This window comes from Pelophylax lessonae (genome assembly GCF_965119305.1).
Source record: "Pelophylax lessonae genome assembly, chromosome: 12".
Lineage (NCBI taxonomy): Eukaryota > Metazoa > Chordata > Amphibia > Anura > Ranidae > Pelophylax > Pelophylax lessonae.
The window spans coordinates 179,759,438-179,782,893 of record NC_138779.1 but is presented as its reverse complement, the minus strand read 5'-3'; the positions used below and the strand labels follow the sequence as shown (position 1 = coordinate 179,782,893).

Genomic DNA, 23,456 nt, shown 5'->3' with positions numbered 1-23,456 from the left:
AGGACTGTTGCATTCCCATCAGGCCGGGATTGCTAAGGTCTCATGCACACTGGTTTCTTGTAAATGCTGTTTATCATGAAAGGAGAAAATCAGTGTTATAAATTCACCTAAGCTGAACCATTTCAAACCAGTTTAGGTGAGTTTAGCAGTGTTTGGAGTTTTATTTTATTAGCCAGAATTATAGTTTATTCTGGCCATTTAAATAAATAAATGCTGAAGTGCTAAATGCGCCTAGCATTTAAGCACACTTACACACGTTTAACAGTGTTCAGCGTTTTTTCATGGTCAAAATTCCCCCTCCTGATCGTGATTTTAGGACTTTAGAGAAAACATCCTCTAAACTCCCTGCAACGAAGCTGCTAATAACGTCCATGTGTTCATGGACACATAGGATAACATTAGGGGATTTTAACAGAAGCAGTGTGAAGGCGGCCTGCTCACACGGCAGTTGCAGATGAAACAGAGGCTAAAATAGCAGCTTCCATGGCTGAAAAGGATAGGAGGGTTTAGTTCCGCTTTAAGTTGGTTTTATTGCTGGGAGGCAGCATGGCTTCTCTTATCACGTGACCACTGTGATTGGTTCCCACAGTGGTCACATGATAGGGAGCTTGTCCTGCTGGCCCCAAATCAGAAATGGTGACCTGAGAGCTTTTGGATACATCTCAGACAGTGTGCCTTGTGTGTGTAGTAAGCACACTCTTAGCACAGAACCTCAGGTTGCCTTTGACACATTTTTGAGATGGCTGGGCACTAAAGCCTACTTTTCCAGATGCATGTTGGGCATCAAATATGTGTTGTTGTTTTTTATTTTACTTTGAGCACTACATTATCTTGTTGCGAGGTACTTTACCTTATGACTACTACATTGTAGAAGCTTTATTGGCTACCTAACCATAAGGGTCCATTCACACAATATGCAGTTACTTTCATTTTTCGTCGCGGAAAAATGCAGGTAACTGCAATCAATGACACGCAAAATTGTACCACTCTGCATGTTATCGCATGTCCCCTGCACAGCAATAGCAGTGCACCACGCTGCTGTGCAGTCACATAAATGACCTGTCGCTTTGTACACTTTACAGTATCTCACAAAAGTGAGTACACCCCTCACGTTTGTAAATATTTTATTCTATCTTTTAATGTGACAACACTGTTTTGTCCTATTTTATATACTGTAGATGCTTTACACACAGAGTAATATATTTTAAGCATTTCTTTCTTTTTATTTTGATGATTATGGCTTAAGGCTAGTGGAAACCCAAAATTCAGTATCTCAGAAAATTAGAATGCATGTCCATGTACAGTATAGTATGAACTCAAAACTTGGTCGGATCTCCTTTTGCAGCAAATGCTGCATCAAAGCGGCATGGCATGGAGGTGATCAGCCTGTGAAACTGCTGAGATGTTATGCAATTGTTGGGTCTGGTGTCTTCCATCTTCCTCTTGACAATACCCCACATATACTCCATGGGGTTTAGGTCAGGTGAGTTTGCTGGCCAATCAAGCACAGTGATACCATGATTATTAAAAACCAGGTATTAGTACTTTTGGCAGTTTGGGCAGCTGCCAAGTTCTGCTGAAAAATTAAATCCGCATCTCCATAAAGCTGGTAAGCAGAGGGAAGCATTAAGTGCTCTAAAATTTCTTAGTAGAGGGCTGTGCTGACTTTGGACTTGATGACACGCAGTGGACCAACACCAGCCGATGACATGACTCCCCAAATCATCACGCACTGTGGGGGGTGGGTGCTGTGTCCGTCCATGAACATCAGAGAAATGGGTTTTACGGTAAGTCAAAAATCCAATTTTCTCTTCTTTCATTGATGGACACAGCTTCAGATCTTCATAACTGTTGGGACGTCCCAAAGCAGTGTTTAACATGAGGGGTGGGAACAGCAAAAATATTCCCAAGGCTAAACAGTAGTCAACCAGGCAACAGGAGCTCAACCAAAACAACTGGAACACACCTGAAAAAAAAAACAATAGGATCAGCTCCTCTCAACAGCAGCCTGCAAAACCTTGCCCCCAAAAGAAGCATCCGCAGATGCCAACACATCCTTTATAAAACTTTGTGAAAGTGTGCACCGACTACCAAGTGGTCGCCTTGCAAACCTGCGTCACTGACGCCTGATGACGGAAAACCCAGGAGGCCCTAAGCACCCGAGTAGAGTGCGCTTTAACAGGGAAAGGAGGAACCTGACACTTGATGGAATAGGCCTGAATCACTGTCTGTCTGATCCATTTGGAAACGGTCGCAGAGGAAGTGGACAACCCTTTACAAGGCCCATCAGTGAGCACAAAGAGAGAGTCTGACTTCCTGAAAGACTCTGTAGCTGCCAGGTACACCCTAATTGCCAGGACCACATCCAGGGCATGCAAGGCAATTTCTTTGGAATGTCTAGGCCTGGAACACAGGGAAGGCAACACAATGTCTTCATTCAAATGAAAATTAGAGACAACCTTTGGAAGGAACGACGGACAGGGGTGAAGAACCACCTTATCTCTGTGAATCACCAGGTAAGCTGAACGATAGGATAACGCCGCCAGTTCTGACACCCTGCATGGAGAGGTGATAGCCACCAAAAAGGCAACCTTCTGGGACAGCGTAAGCAGGGGAATCTCCCGAGGATTTTTAAAGGTAGGCTTCTGAGGGACTGAAAGCACAAAATTGATGTCCCAAGGCGGCAACAGAGCCCTCACTGGAGGAACCAAATGTCGGACACCCTGAAGAAAGGTACGCACCAGGGAGTGTGTGGCCAAAGGTCATTGGAGGAAGACTGCCAAAGCTGACACCTGGCCCTTGATGGTACTCAAGGCCAATTTCTGTTCAACCCCCCGCTGAAGGAAGGTCAAAATCCGAGCCACCGAGAAGAAGAGAGGATGAACCCCAAGAGATTCACACCATGCAATGTGCGTCTTCCACGTACAATAGTAGATCCTCCTAGAAGTTGATTTCCTAGCTTTTAACAGTGTAGGAATTACCGACTCAGATAAACCTCTATCCTTCAGTACCTGGCATTAAACAGCCAAGCCGTCAAAGCCAGCGACTGTAAAGCAGAATGGAAGATCGGTCCTCGGGACAGCAGATCCCCCCTGAGAGGAAGCTTCTAAGGAACGTTTGGTGACCAGCCGCACCAGATCAGTGTACCAAGCCCGGCGAGGCTGGTCCGGAGCCACTAAGATGACCAGAATCCTTTCTGCCTTAATCCTGCGTTGAAGTCTTGGCAGAAGCTTGAGAGGAGGGAAGGCATAAATCAGATGATACTGAACCCACGGGGCCACCAGCGTGTCTGTGGAGTCCGCCAGAGGATCCTTTGACCGAACTACAAACCTCTGCACCTTTCTGTTGAGCCGAGATGCCAACAGATGCACCTCGTGGTGCTCCACCAGAGACACAACTAATGAAACACCTCCAGAAGAAGGGCAGGTGTTGTCCCCTTGGATCAACGACTTCCGACTGAGGTTATCCGCCTGCCAGTTTTCCACCCCGGTAATGCGTAAGGTGGAGAGGGCTGGAACGCACCGTTCTGCCCACCTTAGGATCCCGGCTACCTCCAGAGCCGCCAGGACACTTCTTGTGCCCCCTTTGTGATTGACATAAGCCACAGCCATGGCATTATCCGATTGAATGCACACTGGACAACCCTGCAGATGATTCGTCCAATGATCCAGACACAGTCTGATCACTCGGAGTTCCAAGACATTGATCGGTAGTCTGGAAATGCCTACCAAGAATGCCTCCCCAGCCAGACAGGCTGGCATCCATGGTGACCACTGTCCAATAAAGAATACAAAAAATTATCACTTCCCCCACCTATAATTGGTCTTAACAGCAAGGAGCACTGGAAGGGCAAATGCATGCCAAAAAAAGCCAAGGGGTTTCCAGTCACAACTTACCAACCAGCCTCCGACCAACCAAATTAACCTGTCTAACAGTATGCGTTAAACACAGGGGTAGAGTTAGGGTAGATACTGCAGATATCAGGGTGCCTTGCCATGGCCTGCAGCTTACGCATGTATTTGCAAATGTGTGCACGTAAACCCCTGTTTTTAATGCGCTCGCTGGCCAGACTGGGATAGCCACTGGATCTAGATTATTTAGCCCGTCGCCCAGTCCAGCAGTAAATTGTAGATCTCACAGAAAAATTCCAGGAGAAAAAAAATTCTATCTAAAAAGAAAAAATTGCCAGGACCGAAGATCCCTGCAAGGAACTAGGTCCTTACTCCTTACTATGCAGAAAAAACTGAGTGCCTATAGCAGAGAAAATGAGTATACCCCCTGGGACTGCCCATGGGCGTAGCTAGACTTTTTTTCTGCCTAGTTTCCTACTCCTGTAGGGGGCAGATTAACCCGATGGTTATGAAGATCTGAAGCTGTGTCCGTCAATGAACGAAAGAGAAATTTTGCATTTCATTTGGAAATTAAGGTCCCAGAGTCTGGAGGAAGTGTGGAGAGGCACATAATTCAAGTTGCATGAGGTCCAGTGTGAAGTTTCCACAGTCAGTGATGATTTGGGGAGCCATGTCAACTGCTGGTGTTGGTCCACTGTGTTTTATGAAGTCCAAAGTCAGCACAGCCCTCTGCCAGGAAATTCTAGAGCACTTCATGCTTCCCTCTGCTCAGAGGCGGCTCTAGGCTTTGTGAGGCCTTAGGCAGAAATTATGAGGCCCCACTCAACCCCTTTGCAGGGGTTAAGGAAGAACCCAGAGGCCAAGCATCGAATTACTGCTGCTTGTGTGGGTGGGATGTGTACTGTGGCAATCACATGGGATGTATAGGTGAGGGATGGGACTGGGATCCATGGGGTAGGGCAGAAGGAGGAGGGGGTAAAAAGGGGGGAGTGGGTAGATGATGAGAGATGGGTACAGGAGAACTGGGGTGAAACTGGGGGATCCTGGTCTGTATAGCAATAGAATAATAGAATAATAAAGAGAGAAAGAAAGAGGGGGGGGGGAAGAAAGAGAGAAAGAAAGAGGGGAGGGGGGGGGAAGAAAGAGAAAAAGAAAGAGGAGAGGGGGGATAAAGAGAGAAAGAAAGAGGGGAGGGTGGGGAGAAAGAAAGAGGGGAGGGGGGAGAAAGAAAGAGAGAAAGAAAGGGGGGGAAAGAAAGAGAGAAAGAAAGAGGGGAGGGGGGAGAAAGAAAGAGAGAAAGAAAGAGGGGAGGGGGGAGAAAGAGAGAAAGAAAGAAAGAAAGAAAGAAAGAAAGAAAGAAAGAAAGAAAGAAAGAAAGAAAGAAAGAAAGAAAGAAAGAGGGGGGGGGGAAAGAGAGGAGGGGGGGAGAAACAAAGAGAGAAAGAAAGAAAGAGGGGAGGGGGGAGAAAGAGAGAAAGAGAGAAAGAAAGAAAGAAAGAAAGAAAGAAAGAAAGAAAGAAAGAAAGAAAGAAAGAAAGAAAGAAAGAAAGAAAGAAAGAAAGAAAGAAAGAAAGAAAGAAAGAGGGGAGGGAGAAAGAAAGGAATGGAGAGAGCTGGAGGAAGGGTGCCCCCTACATCAGAGTACTGACTGGAAGGAGAAGTGAGTGGATGGATGGATGGATGAATGAAGGGATCAGGGGAAATCTTTCCTCTTCTGGTTGCTGGTCTGCAATCTTCCCGCACAGGTGGAGAGGGCGCGAGGAGGAGCAGAAACAGCTCTCTCTCCTCCCCGTCTGTGGTCTGTGGAGGAGGTGGAAGTGTCAGCGCCATGGCTCTAGTATCTGGCTGTAATCCAAAGTGTCAGTGAGCTCCTATCCCGGTGAGCTGCTCCTGATCACAGCCCCGAATCGTAGCGGATTTTACCGCTTACAGACCGGCCGGGACTCAGGACTGTGCTGATTGTAGGGAGATCCTTGCTGCCAGCCTCAGAGGTGGCTCTTTAACTTGGCAAATTAGGCAGCCGTGAGGCCCCTGTGAGTGCGAAGCCTTAGGCGACCGCCTAATTTGCCTAATTAGAGAGCCGCCTCTGCCTCTGCTGACCAGCTTTATGGAGATGCTGATTTAATTTTCCAGCAGGACTTGGCACCTGCCCACACTGCCAAAAATATCAATACCTGGTTTAATGACCGTGGTATCACTGTGCTTGATTGGCCAACAAACTCGCCTGACCTAAGCCTCATAGAGAATCTGTGGAGTATTGTCAAGAGAAAGATGAAAGACACCAGACCCAACAATGCAGGCGAGCTGAAGGCTCATCATAGCAACCTGGGCTTTCATAACACCTCAGCAGTGCCACAGGCTGATCGCCTCCATGCCACGCTGCACTGATGCAGTAATTGATGCAAAAGGAGCCCCAGCCAAGTACATACTATACTGTACATGGACATACTTTTCAGTAAACCAACATTTCTGTATTAAAAATCATTTTTTTATTGGGCTTAGGTACTATTCTAATTTTCTGAGAGAATGAATTTTGGGTTTTCACTAGTTGTAAGCCATAATCATCAAAATTAAAAGAAAGAAATGCTTGAAATATATCACTCTGTGTGTAACGCATCTATATAAAATATATGAATTTAACTTTTTGGATTGAATTACTGAAATAACTTTTTGATGATATTCTAATTCTATGAGATGCACCTGTAAAGTTCTGGTAAAAACAAAAAAGGGAGGTGTGTAATATGATACACATTGTGTGAACAGGCCCCTAGTTGTATGATCGAGCATGTTATTGTATATTTCTGATATAAGTACTAGTGATAGACCGATATGGGTTTTTCATTGCCGATATTGGCTGATATTTTCGTACATTTAAAAAAAAAAATTTTTTTATTTTTATCACTTGACAGGTACTCTTGTGGAGGGATCTGGGGGTCTAAAAGACCCCAAACCCCTCCTCTGCACTTAAAAGCATTCAATACGCTAAGTTTGGCTGTTTTGAATGCTGTCATTTTTTTTAATCTGGCGCCGAGTACCGGGTTTTTACATGGAGACCCGATCAGAGCCAAATGCGGCTTTGATCGGGTCTTCGGCAGCCGTGCAGGCTGGTTGCCCGGGTCTCCCGGTGGAATGGGAGACCCGGGCGAGCCGAGGAAGGTGGCGGCAGGAGGGGGGGACGTCCCCTCCCGCTCCTTGTAATGACAGCCGAGTGGCTTCTCAGCTGCATCGGTTGTCATTACAAGACAGCCGACCATCGGCTATAGACGCCGGTACCAGGGTGATGCCTCTAGCTGCAGGCATCACTCTGGTACAAGCACTTTCCGAAATATCGGTAATATCGGCCTGGTGGCCTTGGTGGCCGATTCCGATATATCGGGGAAAGTGCATATTGGCCCTAGATATATCGGCTTTGCCGATATTCGGACGATCACTAATAAGTACTATAGCTCGAATAAAAAAGGTTTGGAGGTTACAGGACACAGATGGTATATTTTTACAGATCAGAACACAGTGCAATACACACCATGCAAAATTATACTGTATATAAAATTGTGGTGCTCTCAGAATCCTAAACCAAAAAAATTGCGTATGTATGTTTTTACAGGTAACCTCTTGGCTAATAGAAACCCTTTGGTGACAGGGTCTCTTTAAGTGACTATGTTGAAGGGCTTTGGGCTTGTGTTGATGAACTTTACATTCCTATAGGCTTGTATGGTAGTTCAAAACCAATCTGACATGAATAAATGCCCGTCAGCACAGGCCCTACATGTATTTTTAAAAAATACCTTAATCTGTCTTACTACAAGAAAACCTCTGAGTACTAGCACTCAGACTGGGGGAGGAAGGGCCAGCACTACAGACTGATCTTTCTTTCCTAAATTGCGCAGTGCTGTGAATTTACAAAATGGAGCTTGCTGATTGGAGGGGAGATCACAAAGATGACGCCACCCTTGACAGAGATGACCTTCAGTATCCAATCACAATTTTGAGCATACTGGATTTCTTTGACTGCAGAGAAGAGCAGTAAATGATCAGGACCTTGTATAGTGTTTGACAGGAGTGCCTGGATTGGAAAACAATCTCAGAAGAGCAACACTTATTTGGCAGGAAAAACATTTCACACACATGTTCGTCAAACATATTTAGCTGTTGGCCTATAGATCTATGTGTAATATAGATCATAACTAATTAGAAAGTTACCATCTTCGCTGACAGAAATCTGTACCTGCTTCATGTCATGGGAAAGATTTCTGTCCTGTAAAAACACAAAAATGTTAACAATGTTAATGATCTGATTAACTGTGCATAATCGTGTCTTCTCATAATGCTATACCTTTTTTTTAAATTAATGTAAACCCTGACTAATTCAATTTTAGTTTACTAAAGCCCTCTGTATCATGAACTAATACCACTTATTATTGTTTAATTTATTATACTATTTTTACCTATTTCCACCCCTTTATTGCATATTAGCCCATCACCACCATGGCCCATCTTCCTATGTGCTAGCTAAAGCCTGGTGCACCAAAATGCACCTGGTTCAGCAGAAAACGGACAAATTTCGATCCATGTGCATCCCTCTCTGTTCAAAAGTAGCTGGTCCTGCATTAAAACCAGCATTCGATCAGCTACTGCAGCCAATGGCTGCAGCGCTGATCAATGTATTCTGACAGGGGGGGAATCCCCCATGTCAGAGTACAACAGAGCAGCAGATGAGATCCCTACTATTTTTACCTATTTCCACCCCTTCATTGCATATTAGCCCATCACCAGCATGGCCCATCTTCTTATGTGCTAGCTAAAGCCTGGTGCACCAAAATGCGCCTGGTTCAGCAGGAAACTGACAAATTGCAATCCATGTGTATCGCTCTCTGTTCAAAAGTAGCTGGTCCTGCATTAAAACCAGCATTCGATCAGCTACTGCAGTCAATGGCTGCAGCGCTGATCAATGTATTCTGACGGGGGTGGGAGGGGGAGTCCCCAATGTCAGAATACAACAGAACAGGGGGTGAGATCCCCACATCTACATCCATTGTGTGGATGTGGGAATCGTGAGCTTTTTTTCTCCCCCCCCCCCCCCCCCCTCTCCTCTTTACTGCATGGTCATCCGACCACACAGCTAGCATGAAGACGGCTGCATTGTCAGATGGCCTTTTTCTCCACCCCCAAGTCTTTGCCTGGAACATTTTAGCTAATAAGCTCACCATCGCCTGTATTCCTTGTGAGATACTTCTCTCGGCAAGTGCTTGGAGACAGAGAAAAATGCCATCTGTCAAAGCAGCTGTCTCCTTGCTAGCTGTGTTGTCGAATGGCCATAGGGAAAAGAGGGCGTTCGATCTGACCTCACAGCTAACCTTAGACGGCACATAGGAAGATGGGCCGAAGCTGCAGATGTGTATACCTGTGTTTGTTCTTGCCAACACAGACACCAAACTGTCACTAACAGCTCCAAGTAATTGGGAGGATTGGCTCTTGATCACATGATCACTGTGATAGCCTGTAATTGGCTATCACAGTTAGTGATTGGCTGATATAGTTTTTTCATTGCCAATACCGATACCGATATTTTGGTCATCGCGTCTTGGTATCGTCCGATATGGGCCGATATTTTCGTACATTTGAAAAATATATATTTTTTTTACTTCACATGTACTCTTGTGGAGGGATGTGGGGGTCTAAAAGACCCCAAACCCCTCATCTGCACTTAAAAGCTGTTTTGAATGCTCTAATTTTTTTTTAATCTGGCGCCAGCACCCGGAAGTAATGTCATGACATTACTTCCGGGTTTTTGCATGGAGACCCGATCAGAGCCGAATGCAGCTTTGATCGGGTCTTTGGTGGCCGTGCAGGCTGGTTGCCCGGGTCTCCCAGTGGGGCGAGACCCGGGCAAGGCGGCGGGAGGGGTAGGGGGTACGTCCCTTCCCGCTCCTTGTAATGACAGACGAGCGGCTTCTCAGCTGCATCGGTTGTCATTACAAGACAGCCAGCCGTCGGCTATGGACGCCGGTTCCGGGGGTGATGCCTCTAGCTGCAGGCATCACTCCGGTACAGCACTTTCTCGAAATATCGGCAATATCGGTAACCTCCTGGGCCGATTCCCATATATCGGGGAAAGTGCATATCGGCCCTCGATATATCGGCTTTGCCGATAATCGGTCGATCCCTAATCACAGGGATTAGTAACTATACAGTTCCCCTCTGTACTTTTTCTCCTCTTGAATGAAGAAAAAAATGCATTGTAAACTAGAGAAGAAACTTGTAAAAAAAAAAGAAAATAGTTGTGGAAAAAACTAAAAAAAATTAAGATTGGGGTTTGATCTGGATCAGTGTCAGGGTTAGTGTTAAAAGTCATGCTCAGTGTGTTTAAGATAGAATTAAAAAAGCAAAAATGTGCACTACTATTTCTAGGCCCTTCTATGGGTACAAACAACAAATAATTTATTGTGGGTTGTTCGTTATTGGTTGGTCATGGCAATGGCAGGAAACATACAATTACATTTCAAAAAGGAAATTTTGTTTTCTATTTAGGGCTAGTTTTGCTTTGAATATAAAAGTCAACGAACACAGTATGATTTACCAGAATATTTTACTACCCCTTAACCACTATTGTGAACAAGCCTTTAGAGTTAAGGAATACAGGGGTGTCATCTCCACCCACAACCTGCTGATTGGACAATGAAGGAGCAGCAACACACTGATAGGTTATCAGCTCTGCTCAGTGTGCTCTTCCTCCTACAAGCAAAGGGAAATCCAGCAGGACCTAATTGTTGCCTTTTAGTCGGAGTACTGCTGTGCAGAGATGCCAGAGGCTGATATCAAGATCCTGGTACTTATGTTGGCTATATGTTAAAATAGGAGCTCATTTACATGGGAGCAGAGGCCATACAGAGTGCAAGAGTATGCTTCTGGAACAATGTTTAGGTGCATGCAAGAAACCTGTGTTAGTCAATGCATTTGCAGTGACTGTACAGACTCACCCACACCTGAAGTTTGACAGGTGTACAGGCAGGGGCGTAACTACAGGGGTTGCAATTGCAACCGGGCCCCATGCTCCAGGGGGCCTGTGTGGCTCCCCTGTACACCTGGATAGGAGGGCAGGGGCAGCATGTAGAGAAAGCACTGTCCTCTTTTTTCCTCCTGTAGCTGCAGGAGGAAAATGGAGGAGATTGGTTCCTCTGTATGCTGCCCCCCCCCCCCCCGCCACTCCTCCTATCCAGTTTACTTGTGTTCTGCTGTATCTGGACCCCTGTGTGCTCCCCTGGTCCCCCCCCCCCCCCCACTGTGCTCCCTTCCCTCTCCTGCCGGCTGCTGCAGGGGATGTGTCACAATAGAGAACCAGGAAGGGGTCAGTAAATATGTAATTTACCAGCTCCTTTCTTTTCTGAATGGACAGAGTCATAGTCAGTGACATTGTAAAAAAAAAAGAATAAAATAAAATGGTAACAAATAATACAATTAAAATACCAAAAAATAAAAACTACTGACACCAGTGGGTGAACTTCCAGGATCGCAAAGGTCACACTTGCGACCGACCCTGGCATTCCACCACCGTGGGGAGGCCCCAAGATGGCAGGAAGGGGGCCAACTGCAGAACTTGTGACTGTAATAAATGGCCCTGCGATGAGAGTAAAGGGCCCCAGGATCAGTGGGAAGAGCTCCAGGCTTGAAGCGAAGGGCCCTGGCCAGGGTCAGGGGTCTGGGGGGCCCTTCATGGTTTCTTGTACCGAGGCCCTGAAGGTTCTAGTTACGCTTCTGTGTACAGGTGTGGGTACACAACCCCAAACACACACTGTCTGCGTTTGGTGTCATACACCCATCCCTGCATGCCTGTCAAACTCAAATTTACAGGTGAGTCTGTACAGCCGCTGCCTGCATGAAGCTCCACTTTGCTCCAGATGCATAAACAAATGGCTCTTGGATGCTGCACTGGCCTCTGCGCCCATGGGGATGAACCCGAAATGTAATTCTTTTCACAGAAACACACAACAATATACTGTGTTTTATATTTGCCTGAAGTCCAACATTAACACATTAGAGGTTCTTGCACACAGATGCCAAAAACTCCCATTTCCCATTTTTTCTGACCTAAATGCAGCCCATTGTTTTTATTGAGCCTGTATACACAGGTGTGTAAACTTGTGCTGCATATACAGTGCATCCAGAAAGTATTCACAGCGCTTTTTCCACATTTTGATATGTTACAGCCTAATTCCAAAATGGATTCAATTCTTTATTTTCCTCCGAATTCTACAAACAATACCCCATAATGATAACTTGAAAGAGGTTTGTTTGAAATCTTTGCACATTTATTAAAAATAAAAAACGAGAAAAAAAAAAATCCCATGTGCATAAGTCTTTACAGCCTTTGCTCAATACTTTGTTGAAGCACCTTTGGCACCAATTACAGCCTCAAGTCTTTTTGAGTATGATGCTACAAGCTTGGCACACCTATTTTGGGGCAGTTCCTCCCATTCTTCTTTGCAGGACTTCTCAAGCTCCATCAGGGTGGATGGGGAGCGTGGGTGCGCAGCCATTTTCAGATCTCTCCAGAGATGTTCAATCGGGTTCAAGTCTGGGCTCTGGCTGGGTCACTCAAAGACATTGACAGAGTTGTCCCGTAGCCACTCCTTTGATATCTTGGCTGTTTGCTTAGGGTCGTTGTCCTGTTGGAAGATGAACCTTCGCCACAGTCTGAGGTCCAGAGGGCTCTGGAGCAGGGTTTCATCAATGATGTCTCTGTACATTGCTGAATCCATCTTTCCCTCGATCCTGACCAGTCTCCCAGTTCCTGCCACTGAAAAACATCCCCACAGCATGATGCTGCCACTACCATGTTTCACTGTAGGGATGGTATTGGCCAGGTGATGAGTGGTGCCTGGTTTCCTCCAGACATAACGCTTGCCATTCAGGCCAGAGAGTTCAATCTTTGCTTCATCAGACCAGAGAATTTTGTCTCTTTTGGTCTGAGTGTCCTTCAGGTGCCTTTTGGAAAACTCCAGGTGGGCCGTCATGTGTCTTTTACTGAGGAGTGGCTTCTGCCTGGCCACTCTACCATACAGGTCTAAATGGTGGAGTGCTACAGAGATGGTTGTTCTTCTGGGAGGTTCTCCTCTCTCCACAAAGAAACACTGAAGCTCTGTCAGTGACCTTTGGGTTCTTGGTCAACTCCCTGACCAAATCGCTCAGTTTGACCGTGCAGCCCACTCTAGGAAGAGTCCTTGTGGTTTCAAATTTTTTCCATTTACAGATGATGTAGGCCACTGTGCTCTTTGGGACCTTCAATGCTGCAGAAACGTTTCTGTACCCTCCCCTCCCTCAGATCTGTGCCTTGATACAATCCTGTCTGAGGTCTACAGACAATTCCTTAGAATGCATGGCTTGGTTTGTGCTCTGACATGCACTGATTAACTGTGGGAGCTTATATACACAGGTGTGTGCCTTTCCAAATCATGTCCAATCAAGTGAATTTACCTCAGCTGGACTCCAATCAAGCTGTAGTAACATCTCAAGGATGATCAGTGGAAACAGGATGCACCTTAGATTCATTTTGAGTGTCATGGCAAAGGCTGTAAATACTTATGTTCATGGGATTTTTTTCCTTTTTTATTTTAATAAATTTGCAAAAAAATCAAACAAACTTCTTTCACATTGTCATTATGGGGTATTGTTTGTAGAATTTTGAGGAAAATAATGAATTTAATTCATTTTGGAGTAAGGCTGTAACATAACAAGACTGGGGTGAAGCTTCATCTTCCAACAAAACAACGAACTTAAGCACACAGCCAAGAAAAAAAAGGAGTGGCTACAGGACAACAATGAATATCCTTGAGTTTGCCCAGCCAGAGCCCAGACTTGAACCCGATTGAACATCTCTGGAGAGAACTGAAAATGGCTGTGCACCAACGCTCCCCATCCAATATGATGGAGCTTGAGATGTCCCGCAAAGAAGAATGGAGGAAACTGCCCAAAAATAAGTGTGCCAAGCTTGTAGCACCATACTCAAAAAGACTTGAGGCCGTAATTGGTGCCAAAGGTGCTTCAACAAAGTATTGAGCAAACGCTGTGAATAAAAATAAATCTGTAAAGATTTCAAACAAACTTGTTTCACAATGTCATTTTGGAGTATTGTTTGTAGAATTTTGAGGCAAATAATTAATTGAATCCATTTTGGAATAAGGCTGTAATATAACAAAAATGTGGAAAAAGTGAAGCACTGTGAATATTTTCTGGATGCACTATAGATCAGTACAAAAAGAAAAAAATACAAAAATCTGCATTGCTGGTCAGTCTTTTAGTCACATACGTGCAAATACAAAGGTATACATATTAATATGATCGAATATGCTAATGCTGGCGAATACGCGCATATACACATGTACTATACAGACCAGCCTCATGTTTTTATGCAGGAACTTTCTGCCAGGATGATCTGATGTTCATGCATCAGTACCATGTGCAAGAACCCTTATTAGTAAGATGAAAACATGTTAATTTCCAGTGTATATCTACTAACCACAGTGAACTGGCTTCTTGGGCTACTGAATGGAGGTAGTTGAGAAGATGGACTGATACTGTCACCGCAATACAAATCTTCAGGGGTGATATTACCTGTGATGGGACATTGGTATCATTATTGTATCTGTCTTACTTTAAACATTATATTAAATACAGTTAATAAAAGGATACTGTGTATTTACAACTTCTTTTATCAGGATTTACATTATTTACAGAAAACGTTTAGCCTCGGATCACACTATGGATCGCATATCAATCACACAGAAACCGCACCACATTCCTGTACAATTCACATGTTATTCAGTGTGATGCGATTTGAGCCAATTGGTTTTTAATGCCTCAAATTGCACAGCATCAAAGTCGTGAGTGCAGCAATTTTGGGAACCCACTCACTGGCGGCTGGTGCTCCATGGGCCAGGGTGGCGGCAGACGGACCACACCACACCATACCCCCCCCAACCCCCCGACCCAGAGATGTATAATAACTAAGTAGAACTACTTCACTACTGTACTTAAGTACCGAAAGGCGGTATCTGTACTTTCCTAGAGTAGAATTTTTTTCTCCTACTTCCACTTTTACTTCACTACATTTTTTCAATGATTTCAAAACTTCTACTCCAATATTTTTTTTTTGTGCTGCATAGTTACTCGTTACAATTATAAAAATTACCACTGCCAGAACAGTAGATGGCAGGTTTCATGAAGCTCAAAACATGTGTATTATCAGCGCATACGAAAATAAATGCTACTGTATGTATAAATAAAAGCTGCATTTAAAATAATAAAAAACAATATGATGTTCAAACTTTTGACTTCTTTCTTTAATAACTTCATAACACAGTACTTGTACTTTTACTTTCAGTACTTGAGTAGCAAAATTAAAAAAAAAAATACTTGCAATACTTAAGTACAAAAAATGTTGAATACTTTAGTACTTCTACTCAAGTCACTTTTTGATCGAGCACTTCCACTTCTACTCAAGTCACTTTTTGATCGAGCACTTGTAATTTTACTCAAGTATGGGTTTCGAGTACTTTATACAACTCTGCCCCGACCACACCAGCCCCCACACCATACCCACCCCCCCCGCCCGGTCGCTGGCTCACTCACCCTGAACATGTGGAGGGCAGGAAGCAGCCGCGGCTGCAGGGTCTTCTCCTCAGTCTCCTGCGTCTCCTCCCTTCTCCTCCTCCTTGGCCAAAGCCATGGCTTCTCCTTTCGGCCAATTGGGAAACGGGTCTCAGGACACGCTTCCTGATTGGCCAGGAAGAGGATCCGTGTGACAATAGCGAATATTCATTCGCTATTGTCACACAACTGGGTGGGCTCAGGGCGCAGTGCTCTGCCCCCCGAGCCCACAATTTTTTGAGGCCTATTAGAGCCTCTGGCTCTAATCACGTGTTTCAAAAAAAAAAAACCTAATTGGAATCCATGCATCCGGCGCCCTGTATGTAGATTATGGGGCCGGACGCATGGATGGGGTCGCCACTGACAGGTCGCCACTGAACCCACTGCAACCGGCTCACATGGTCGTTTTTTACCATGCAATCCGGTGCAGGCAAATGCACTGAATTTGCGACCTGCATTTGGGGTGTAATTATGATTGCACTGACACCTGCTGCAGATTGCGAGGGCAGTACGATTTAAATGTGGTGCGGGAAACACCCACAGATTGGGGGTTTCTTGCACCGCATTCTAATATTGACCGGGGCTTCCAGAAGAAGTTGGAAAAGCAGTAAAAACTGCTTATGGCCCCTTTTACACTCATGCGACTTGTCCTGCAACTTGGGACTGCAAAGTAGCATGACAAGTCGTACCCCATGATTTCAAATGAGTACCATTCATATCTGTGCAACTTCAAAGTAGTCCCTGTACTACTTTGGTCCAACTTTGATGCGACCTCTCAAGATTACACAGGCATCGCTTGAAGTTGCGTCAAAGTCACGCAACTTTTAGGTCATACAAGTGTGAAAGGGGCCTAAGAGCCCATTCACATTAGCGCGACTTGTCAGGCGCGGTATGTCGCGGTCCATTGAGTAGTACAGGACCCGTTCTAATAGGAGCGACACAAGACGCTCCGACTTAGAAAAAGGGTCCTGTACTACTTTGGGGCGACCTCGGAGCGACTTGCATAGACTTCCATTATGTGAAGTCTCTGCAAGTCGCGCCGAGGTCGCGGTGCACAGCGGTGCACGCCACTTCACAGGTCGCCCCCCAAAGTCGTGTCGACTCAATGTGAATGGGCTCTAAAGCTCAACTCAGGGCTAATTTTGTTTTTTTTCCTTGTAAAAAAAATAATTAAAAGTACACACCTTCAGGGCTTGTTCACACCATGTCCCATTAGGCTACGCTGATGCAGGCTCAAGGACACATAGAAAACAATTGTTTTCTATGCGCACTGTTTACACTATATAGGTGTGTTGCATTGTGTTGTATAAAAATGCAGCATGTCTACAAGTTAGAATCTCAAACCTTGATGTGGTCTGTACAGAAAAAAAAAAAAACAAGTAAAACAGTTTACCATGCAGTAAAATACAGCATGATGCGCTAAAAATCGCACATCAATATGCATATATTTTCTGTGTGTAGCACCCTCCTAGGTAGGTGCTAGGTATTAGCATTATTTGCTCTTCTGCTTGTCAGGGTATGTACACAAAGAATCCCCAATGGTGTGGGACTGTGAATGCCACTAGACACTGAACATCAGAATAAAATAGTAAACTTTATTATTTAAAGAGGCAAAAAAAAAAAAACATACAAAAAACTACATATTGAAATTGTACATGAACAAAGAGGCTGGTTAAAAAATGCATGCAATGACAGATCATATACCAATCAACGTTGAAGACACTCAGGTACACATGGTGGAGTGAACCGGAAAATGACCCTACGCGTTTCGGGTATCCAACCCTTCTTCAGGGGTCAACCAAAGTTCCAAACACTCAATGTGCCTGCGAAGATTGAAAAACTTAATAGAATATGGAAAAGCATCTAACAAAATTTATGTTAAAGATATTCTAGTGATAAATGCCTACCCTTGAAGTCTTCGTAGGAAAATGGAATGATCTGTCGTTAAAAACGGTAAAAGTTACCGATAAAGGAGGAATGCCCAGTTCCAATAGAACCCATCAAGGGCAAATATAGAAGAAGATTAAGAAAGAGTAGCTGCACTGGAGGCCACAGGGATGCCACGATGATCCAAGATTACTCAGTACGGACCACTCCAAAGGAAACCTTACTGGTTTGTATAAGCAAATATTATCATTAGGTCATTTTCCGGTTCACTCCACCATGTGTACCTGAGTGTCTTCAACGTTGATTGGTATATGATCTGTCATTGCATGCATTTTTTTTACCAGCCTCTTTGTTCATGTACAATTTCAATATATAGTTTTTTTTTTTGCCTCTTTGTATAATAAAGTTTACTATTTTATTCTGATGTTCAGTGTCTAGGGGCATTCACAGTCCCACATCATTGGGGATTCTTTGTGTACATACCAAATTGGGATGATGGCCACTAGCACTGGGTACTAGCTGCTGGGATTACATTTTTCTCTTCTGCTTATCAGGGGAGCCTGATCAGTAGTTCTGCCTGTTACATGTGTCCATGTGTGATTCACTTGGTCTTAGGGAGTGTCCCCACTGTATCCAATGGGGGAGCCTGTTGGACAGTGGAGGAAACCCAGCCAATGACACACAGGCTTTTGTGGCTGCCCCAGTGGGATGGCACAACAGTGGTGCATCCTGGGATTGGTCATAAAGGCCAAGGGCACATGTGACAGGATGTCTTTAAGCGGGAAGCCGGGTCCCAGGAGGAGGGTGACGGCGGTCTCCCCTCCTGTCAGTATGGAAAGCAGTCACAGGCCTAGTGGACCAGAAGTGTGGTGCTGGGCTGTGTGGTCCAAAGGAAACTGACGGTGGAGCAAGTGGCAGAGCAACCTGAGGAAAAACAGTGTCTGTGAGTACCAGGGAGCTTGCCAGGGGTCTTCCCAGGAAAGGGACCACTCCAGGGAGAGTCAGTAGACAGGACCCAGCACACACAGCAAGTAAGAAAGGGGGTGCCAAGTTAGACCCTGAAGAGTAACCTAAAGCATAATTCACCTTTTATATCTTCACTTCAGTGGCAAGGTGAAGCAGCGGCCTTGCCGCATACACCACAGCTGGTTGTCCTCAATTTTGTGTATAGTTCAAGTTGGAGTATCCCACTCATCCCTTCTCCCATCCAAGTTCTATAAATTAAAATACTTAAAAAACAAATCCCCTGGACTGTTCATTGACTGACACGAGGACTTAAAGTGATACGTTTAACAGACTGTTGCTATGGTAACCCATTGGAATCCACAATCAGCAGCTCCCTAGGGGGCAGTGCTACATGTGAATAATCATGTGCATTGTGGTGTGAATAAATAAATCCAAAACTGTTCCCACAGTACCCCCTAGCCACAAGATGTCCCTATTCTTCCAGGTTGAATAATGCCCATCGTCACTTGGAGGACTGAGGAAAGACTGTGAGTGCAGGACATCATGCATTGCGCTATGCTGGTGTCATTAAATCAGCACTGCTTTCTGCATGATCCAGGACCACCTGCCACCAGGACAAGAACAAGGAGGAAGAGGACCCAGATCATCACATGACCAGCCAGAAGACATCATAAAAGGTAAATAAAAAAATAATAATTAACATGCAGGCGAGAGGGCCTCAAGGTGAGTAAGGGGTCCATGGGGAGCCCGGGGTTGGACTTTAAAGTAAAGCCCCGTACACACGTACCGATCGTCATCATACAAAGGTCGGCGGACGAAAGATCTGCCGATTGTACGCTTGTTAGTATGGTGCCTCCGACAGCTGTCTGCGCACATTCTGCGGACAAGAGTCTTTCTTGCAAACATAAAAAATGTTGTATGCCGACACCAGAACGGACGATTGTTCGCCAGTCAGTACAGAATTCGGCCGACAGACCGCAGATTTGCAAGACTGGGCATGCTCAGAAAAGAAAAAACACAGGGAAAGTTAACCATTACATGACATCACTTCTGCAGTCAGCTGAAGTCGGCGGACAAAATTCTTGTGCTGTCTTTGCACTTTTCAACAGACATCGACATCCCGGGGAGAAAAGACGAACGTTTGTATGACGACGATCGGTACGTGTGTACGGGGCTTTAGAATCAGTCCTATCTGGAAGACATATTGTTTTCTGAGAGCAGGTCCCCAGTGAAAAAAAATATATTTTTCCTATAGTTAAAGTAAGGAGCAAGACAGATTATGGAAATATTTTAGCTATACATACCAGAGGTCCCTCTGTTGAACTCATAGATTTTATGTGGGTTAGTAGAATCTGAGCTGTTATCCTGGACCACACGGATCTCACTCTTTCGATTAAGAGCAGAGCGAAAATTCCTTTTCCATACTGCTGGGTTAGCTGCATCTGTGTTGGGGTTATAACTACCACTGGCAATAGCCCAGGCCTGAGGAACAAGGAAAAAATGTATTGCTTGAAAACATTTCTGCAAAACTGCAAATATGGTAAATCAAATGTATTGGAACACTTACAAGTATCCACCACTGTTGCTTTGGATTTCATTATGCATGTAAAAATGTCTTAGTGGTGACATCTAGTAGAAATTATGGGGGGGGGGGGGGTTGTTTGCTGCCCCCCAAAAAAGTTTAGTGCCAGTTGCCACTGTTCTGGGGCAGTTTCTACTCACACTGGCCACAGCCCCCCTAAAGTCTGAAGCACAGTAAACTGGCCCTTTGTTAAGTAAATGTGGAGGCTCATGTTATAAACTAATGGGCCATACACACTATACAATTTTCTGAAGACTTTTTCCTTTAGACTTACCAAAACCATATAATATGAGGTCAAACCTAAACACTTTCAATTTGTATGCAATCTGGCAGGCCCTTGCACTACATAGAAAAGGTAAATCAGAAGGAAATCTAACCTCAAAAGTTGGATAGTGTGTATTCAGCTTTAAGGCCCGTACACACGTACCGATTGTCGGCCGTAAATATTCGGCCAACATCCGATCGGCCGATTGTCGGCTTGTTAGTATGATGCTTCCGACAACCGACTGCGACTTTTCGGCCGAACAAAATCTGGTGTGCATGCTATAAAATTTTTGTAGGCCAACAAAGAACGGCCGATTGTTCGTCAGTCAGTACAGATTTCGGCCGACAAAAAGCAGATGAGCAAGACTGGGCATGCTCACAGAAGAAAAAACACACGGAAAGTAAACCATCACATGACATCACTTCTGCAGTCGGTTGTTGTTGGCCGACAAAATTCGTGTGCAGTCTTTAGCACTTTTCAACCTACACGACAGCACCGGACAAAAGACGGCCGAACAGCCGGCCGACAATCGGTGCGTGTGTACAGGGCTTTAGGCAAAGTGTCTGTGTTGCCTTTAACAAGCAATCAGATTCCAGCTGCTATATTCCTGTGCAGGTTAACCCAATGTCTACATTTTGGAAAACAGTGTTTGCCTATAATTTTTATGTTTAATCTATTTTTATTGAAGTTTAAAAAAAGTGCATAGAACAACATACTGAGATAACCAAAACAAGGAAACAGCAGTCAGAAGCAAATCGTGATCAGTACAAAAATGAAGCCATAATAATAATAACAATAACAGCTCATAGGTACTGGACATAATATTATAGAATGACCCATGGTTACGTGCGTTTCACATATGCAGGCAACCAAGGCCCAAGTCCATTTATGCAAAAGGACCAGATAACAGTCAATTCTATTAAGCATTATATAGTTAATATATAACAGAACGTTGATGTCCCGGTCAATGAGACCGCAGGACGTTAAGGATCAGAAAAGGGGAGTAAAGAGGGAAGAGAGAGCGAGAGATAAAAAAAAGGGGGGGGGGGGAGGGGGAAAAAAGGGGGAGGGGAGAGGGGAAAGGGAAGGGAGAAGAAGAGTGAGAGGGAGTAAGTATAAGACCCAGGCGTTGTTAAAGGGGAGTATTTTGCGCAGTCTGAAAAGAAGGGGATTATGAGTACATACATAGTTACATAGTTAGTGAGGTTGAAAAAAGACATCAGTCCATCCAGTTCAACCTATGATGTGTGTGTGTGTTTGCTTTTAACTGTACATTGTATACCCCTGTATGTTGTGGTCTTTAAGGTGTCCATCTAATAGTTTTTTGAAACTATCAATGCTCCCTGCTGATACGACTGCTTGTGGAAGAGAATTCCACATCCTTACTGCTCTTACAGTGAAGAACCCCTTACGCACTTTAAGGTTAAACCGCCTTTCCTCAAGTTTTAGTGAGTGGCCACGTGTCTTATTGTATCTCCTCTCTCTGAATAGTTTGTTCCTTATGCTAGGGTCGCCAGTACAGTATTTGTACATTGATATCATATCCCCCCTCAATCGTCTCTTCTCCAGAGAGAATAGGTTCAGTGCTTGTAGTCTTTCCTCATAGCTGATGTCCTCCATTCCCCTAATTATTTTTGTTGCCCTTCAGTGGACTTTCTCCAGTTCCAGCACATCCTTCCTGAGGACCGGTGCCAAGAACTGGACAGTATACTCCAGATGTGGCCGGACCAGAGTCTTGTAGAGTGGGAGAATAATCTCTTTATTTCTGGAGTGAATCCCCCTTTTTTATACAACCCAGTATTCTGTTGGCTTTGCTTGCGGCGGCTTGGCATTGCATGCCACTGCCAAGCCTGTTGTCTACCAGTACCCCCAGGTCCCTTTCCATCCTAGACTCACCCAGAGGTTCCCCCCCTAGTGAGTAGCTTACTTTCTGGTTTCTGGCACCCAGGTGCATTACTTTACATTTTTCAACATTAAACCTCATCTGCCATGTAGTTGCCCACCCCGTTATTTTGTTCAGGTCTGCTTGCAAGGTTTCCACATCCTGCATAGAAGATATTGGCAAGCCTAATTTAGTATCATCTGCAAATACTGAGATTGTACTAGATATCCCCTCCTCTAGACCATTTATGAATAAATTAAACAGGATTGGTCCCAGGACAGAACCCTGGGGGACCCCACTTTCCACACCCGCCCAATCCGAGTACTCCCCATTAATCACCACCATCTGGACTCTCCCCTGGAGCCAGTTCTCTATCCAGGTACTCACCTTATGGTCCATACCTACCTTCCTTAGTTTGTACAGTAAGCGTTTGTGGGGAACGGTGTCAAAGGCCTTTGCAAAGTCCAGATACACCACATCCACAGGCTTACCTTTATCTAGGTGGCAGCTCACTTCATCGTAGAAGGTTAATAGATTGGTTTGGTACGAACGATTTTTCATGAATCCATGCTGATTACTACTTATAATACCGTTTTCATTACTAAAGTCTTGTATGTGGTCCCTTATCATCCCCTCCAAAATTTTGCAGACTACTGATGTTAGGCCGACCGGCCTATAGTTACCCGGGATATATCTCGGCCCCTTTTTAAATATTGGTACCACGTTGGCTTTTTTCCAATCAGCTGGCACCATACCCGTCTGTAAACTATCCTTAAAGATTAAGAATAATGGTCTGGCAATCACCTGGCTGAGCTCATTAAGAACCCTCGGGTGCAAGCCATCCGGTCCCGGGGATTTATTTATGTTAAGTTTCTCTAGTTTAGCTCTAAGTCTATCCTCTGTTAGCCATGGCGGCACTTCCTGAGGTGTATTATTTAGTTCGGCCTTACAAGCTAGGTTCGTGTAGCCCCCCGATTCCTTTGTGAAGACTGAAGAAAAGAAATTATTTAACACTTCCGCCTTTTCTCTGTCCTCTGTGGCCATTTTTCCTTTATCATCTTTTATGGGGCCAATGTGCTCTGGCCTGGCTTTCCTACTGTTTATATACTTAAAGAACTTCTTGGGGTTCTTTTTACTCTCCTCCACTATATGTCTCTCGTGTTCTATTTTAGCGGCCCTGATTTCGTCTTTGCATTTCTTATTACACTCTTTGTAATGCTTAAATGCTGCCAATGACCCCTCAGTCTTGTATTTTTTGAAGCCCTTTTCTTTAGCTCTAATATACATTTTTATGTTGGAGTTTAGCCACCCAGGGTTTAGTTTTGCTCTTTTAAATTTATTTCCCTGTGGAATGCACTGGCCCACCCCCTTGTTAAGTAT

The 23,456-nt window shown here is 44.7% G+C and overlaps 1 protein-coding gene across 1 annotated transcript in view; it reads right to left on the bottom strand.

The window, feature by feature from the left end:
* The window catches only part of LOC309568316 (uncharacterized protein), a 240,500-nt gene that overhangs the window by 110,574 nt on the left and 106,470 nt on the right, over positions 1-23,456 (bottom strand). The window contains exons 5-7 of the mRNA XM_082273980.1: positions 19,652-19,829; positions 14,365-14,459; positions 8,052-8,106 (exon numbers count right to left, since the gene is read on the bottom strand). Of these exons, the coding sequence (XP_082130106.1) occupies positions 8,052-8,106; positions 14,365-14,459; positions 19,652-19,829 (328 nt within the window). The remainder of the gene's footprint in view (positions 1-8,051; positions 8,107-14,364; positions 14,460-19,651; positions 19,830-23,456) is intronic.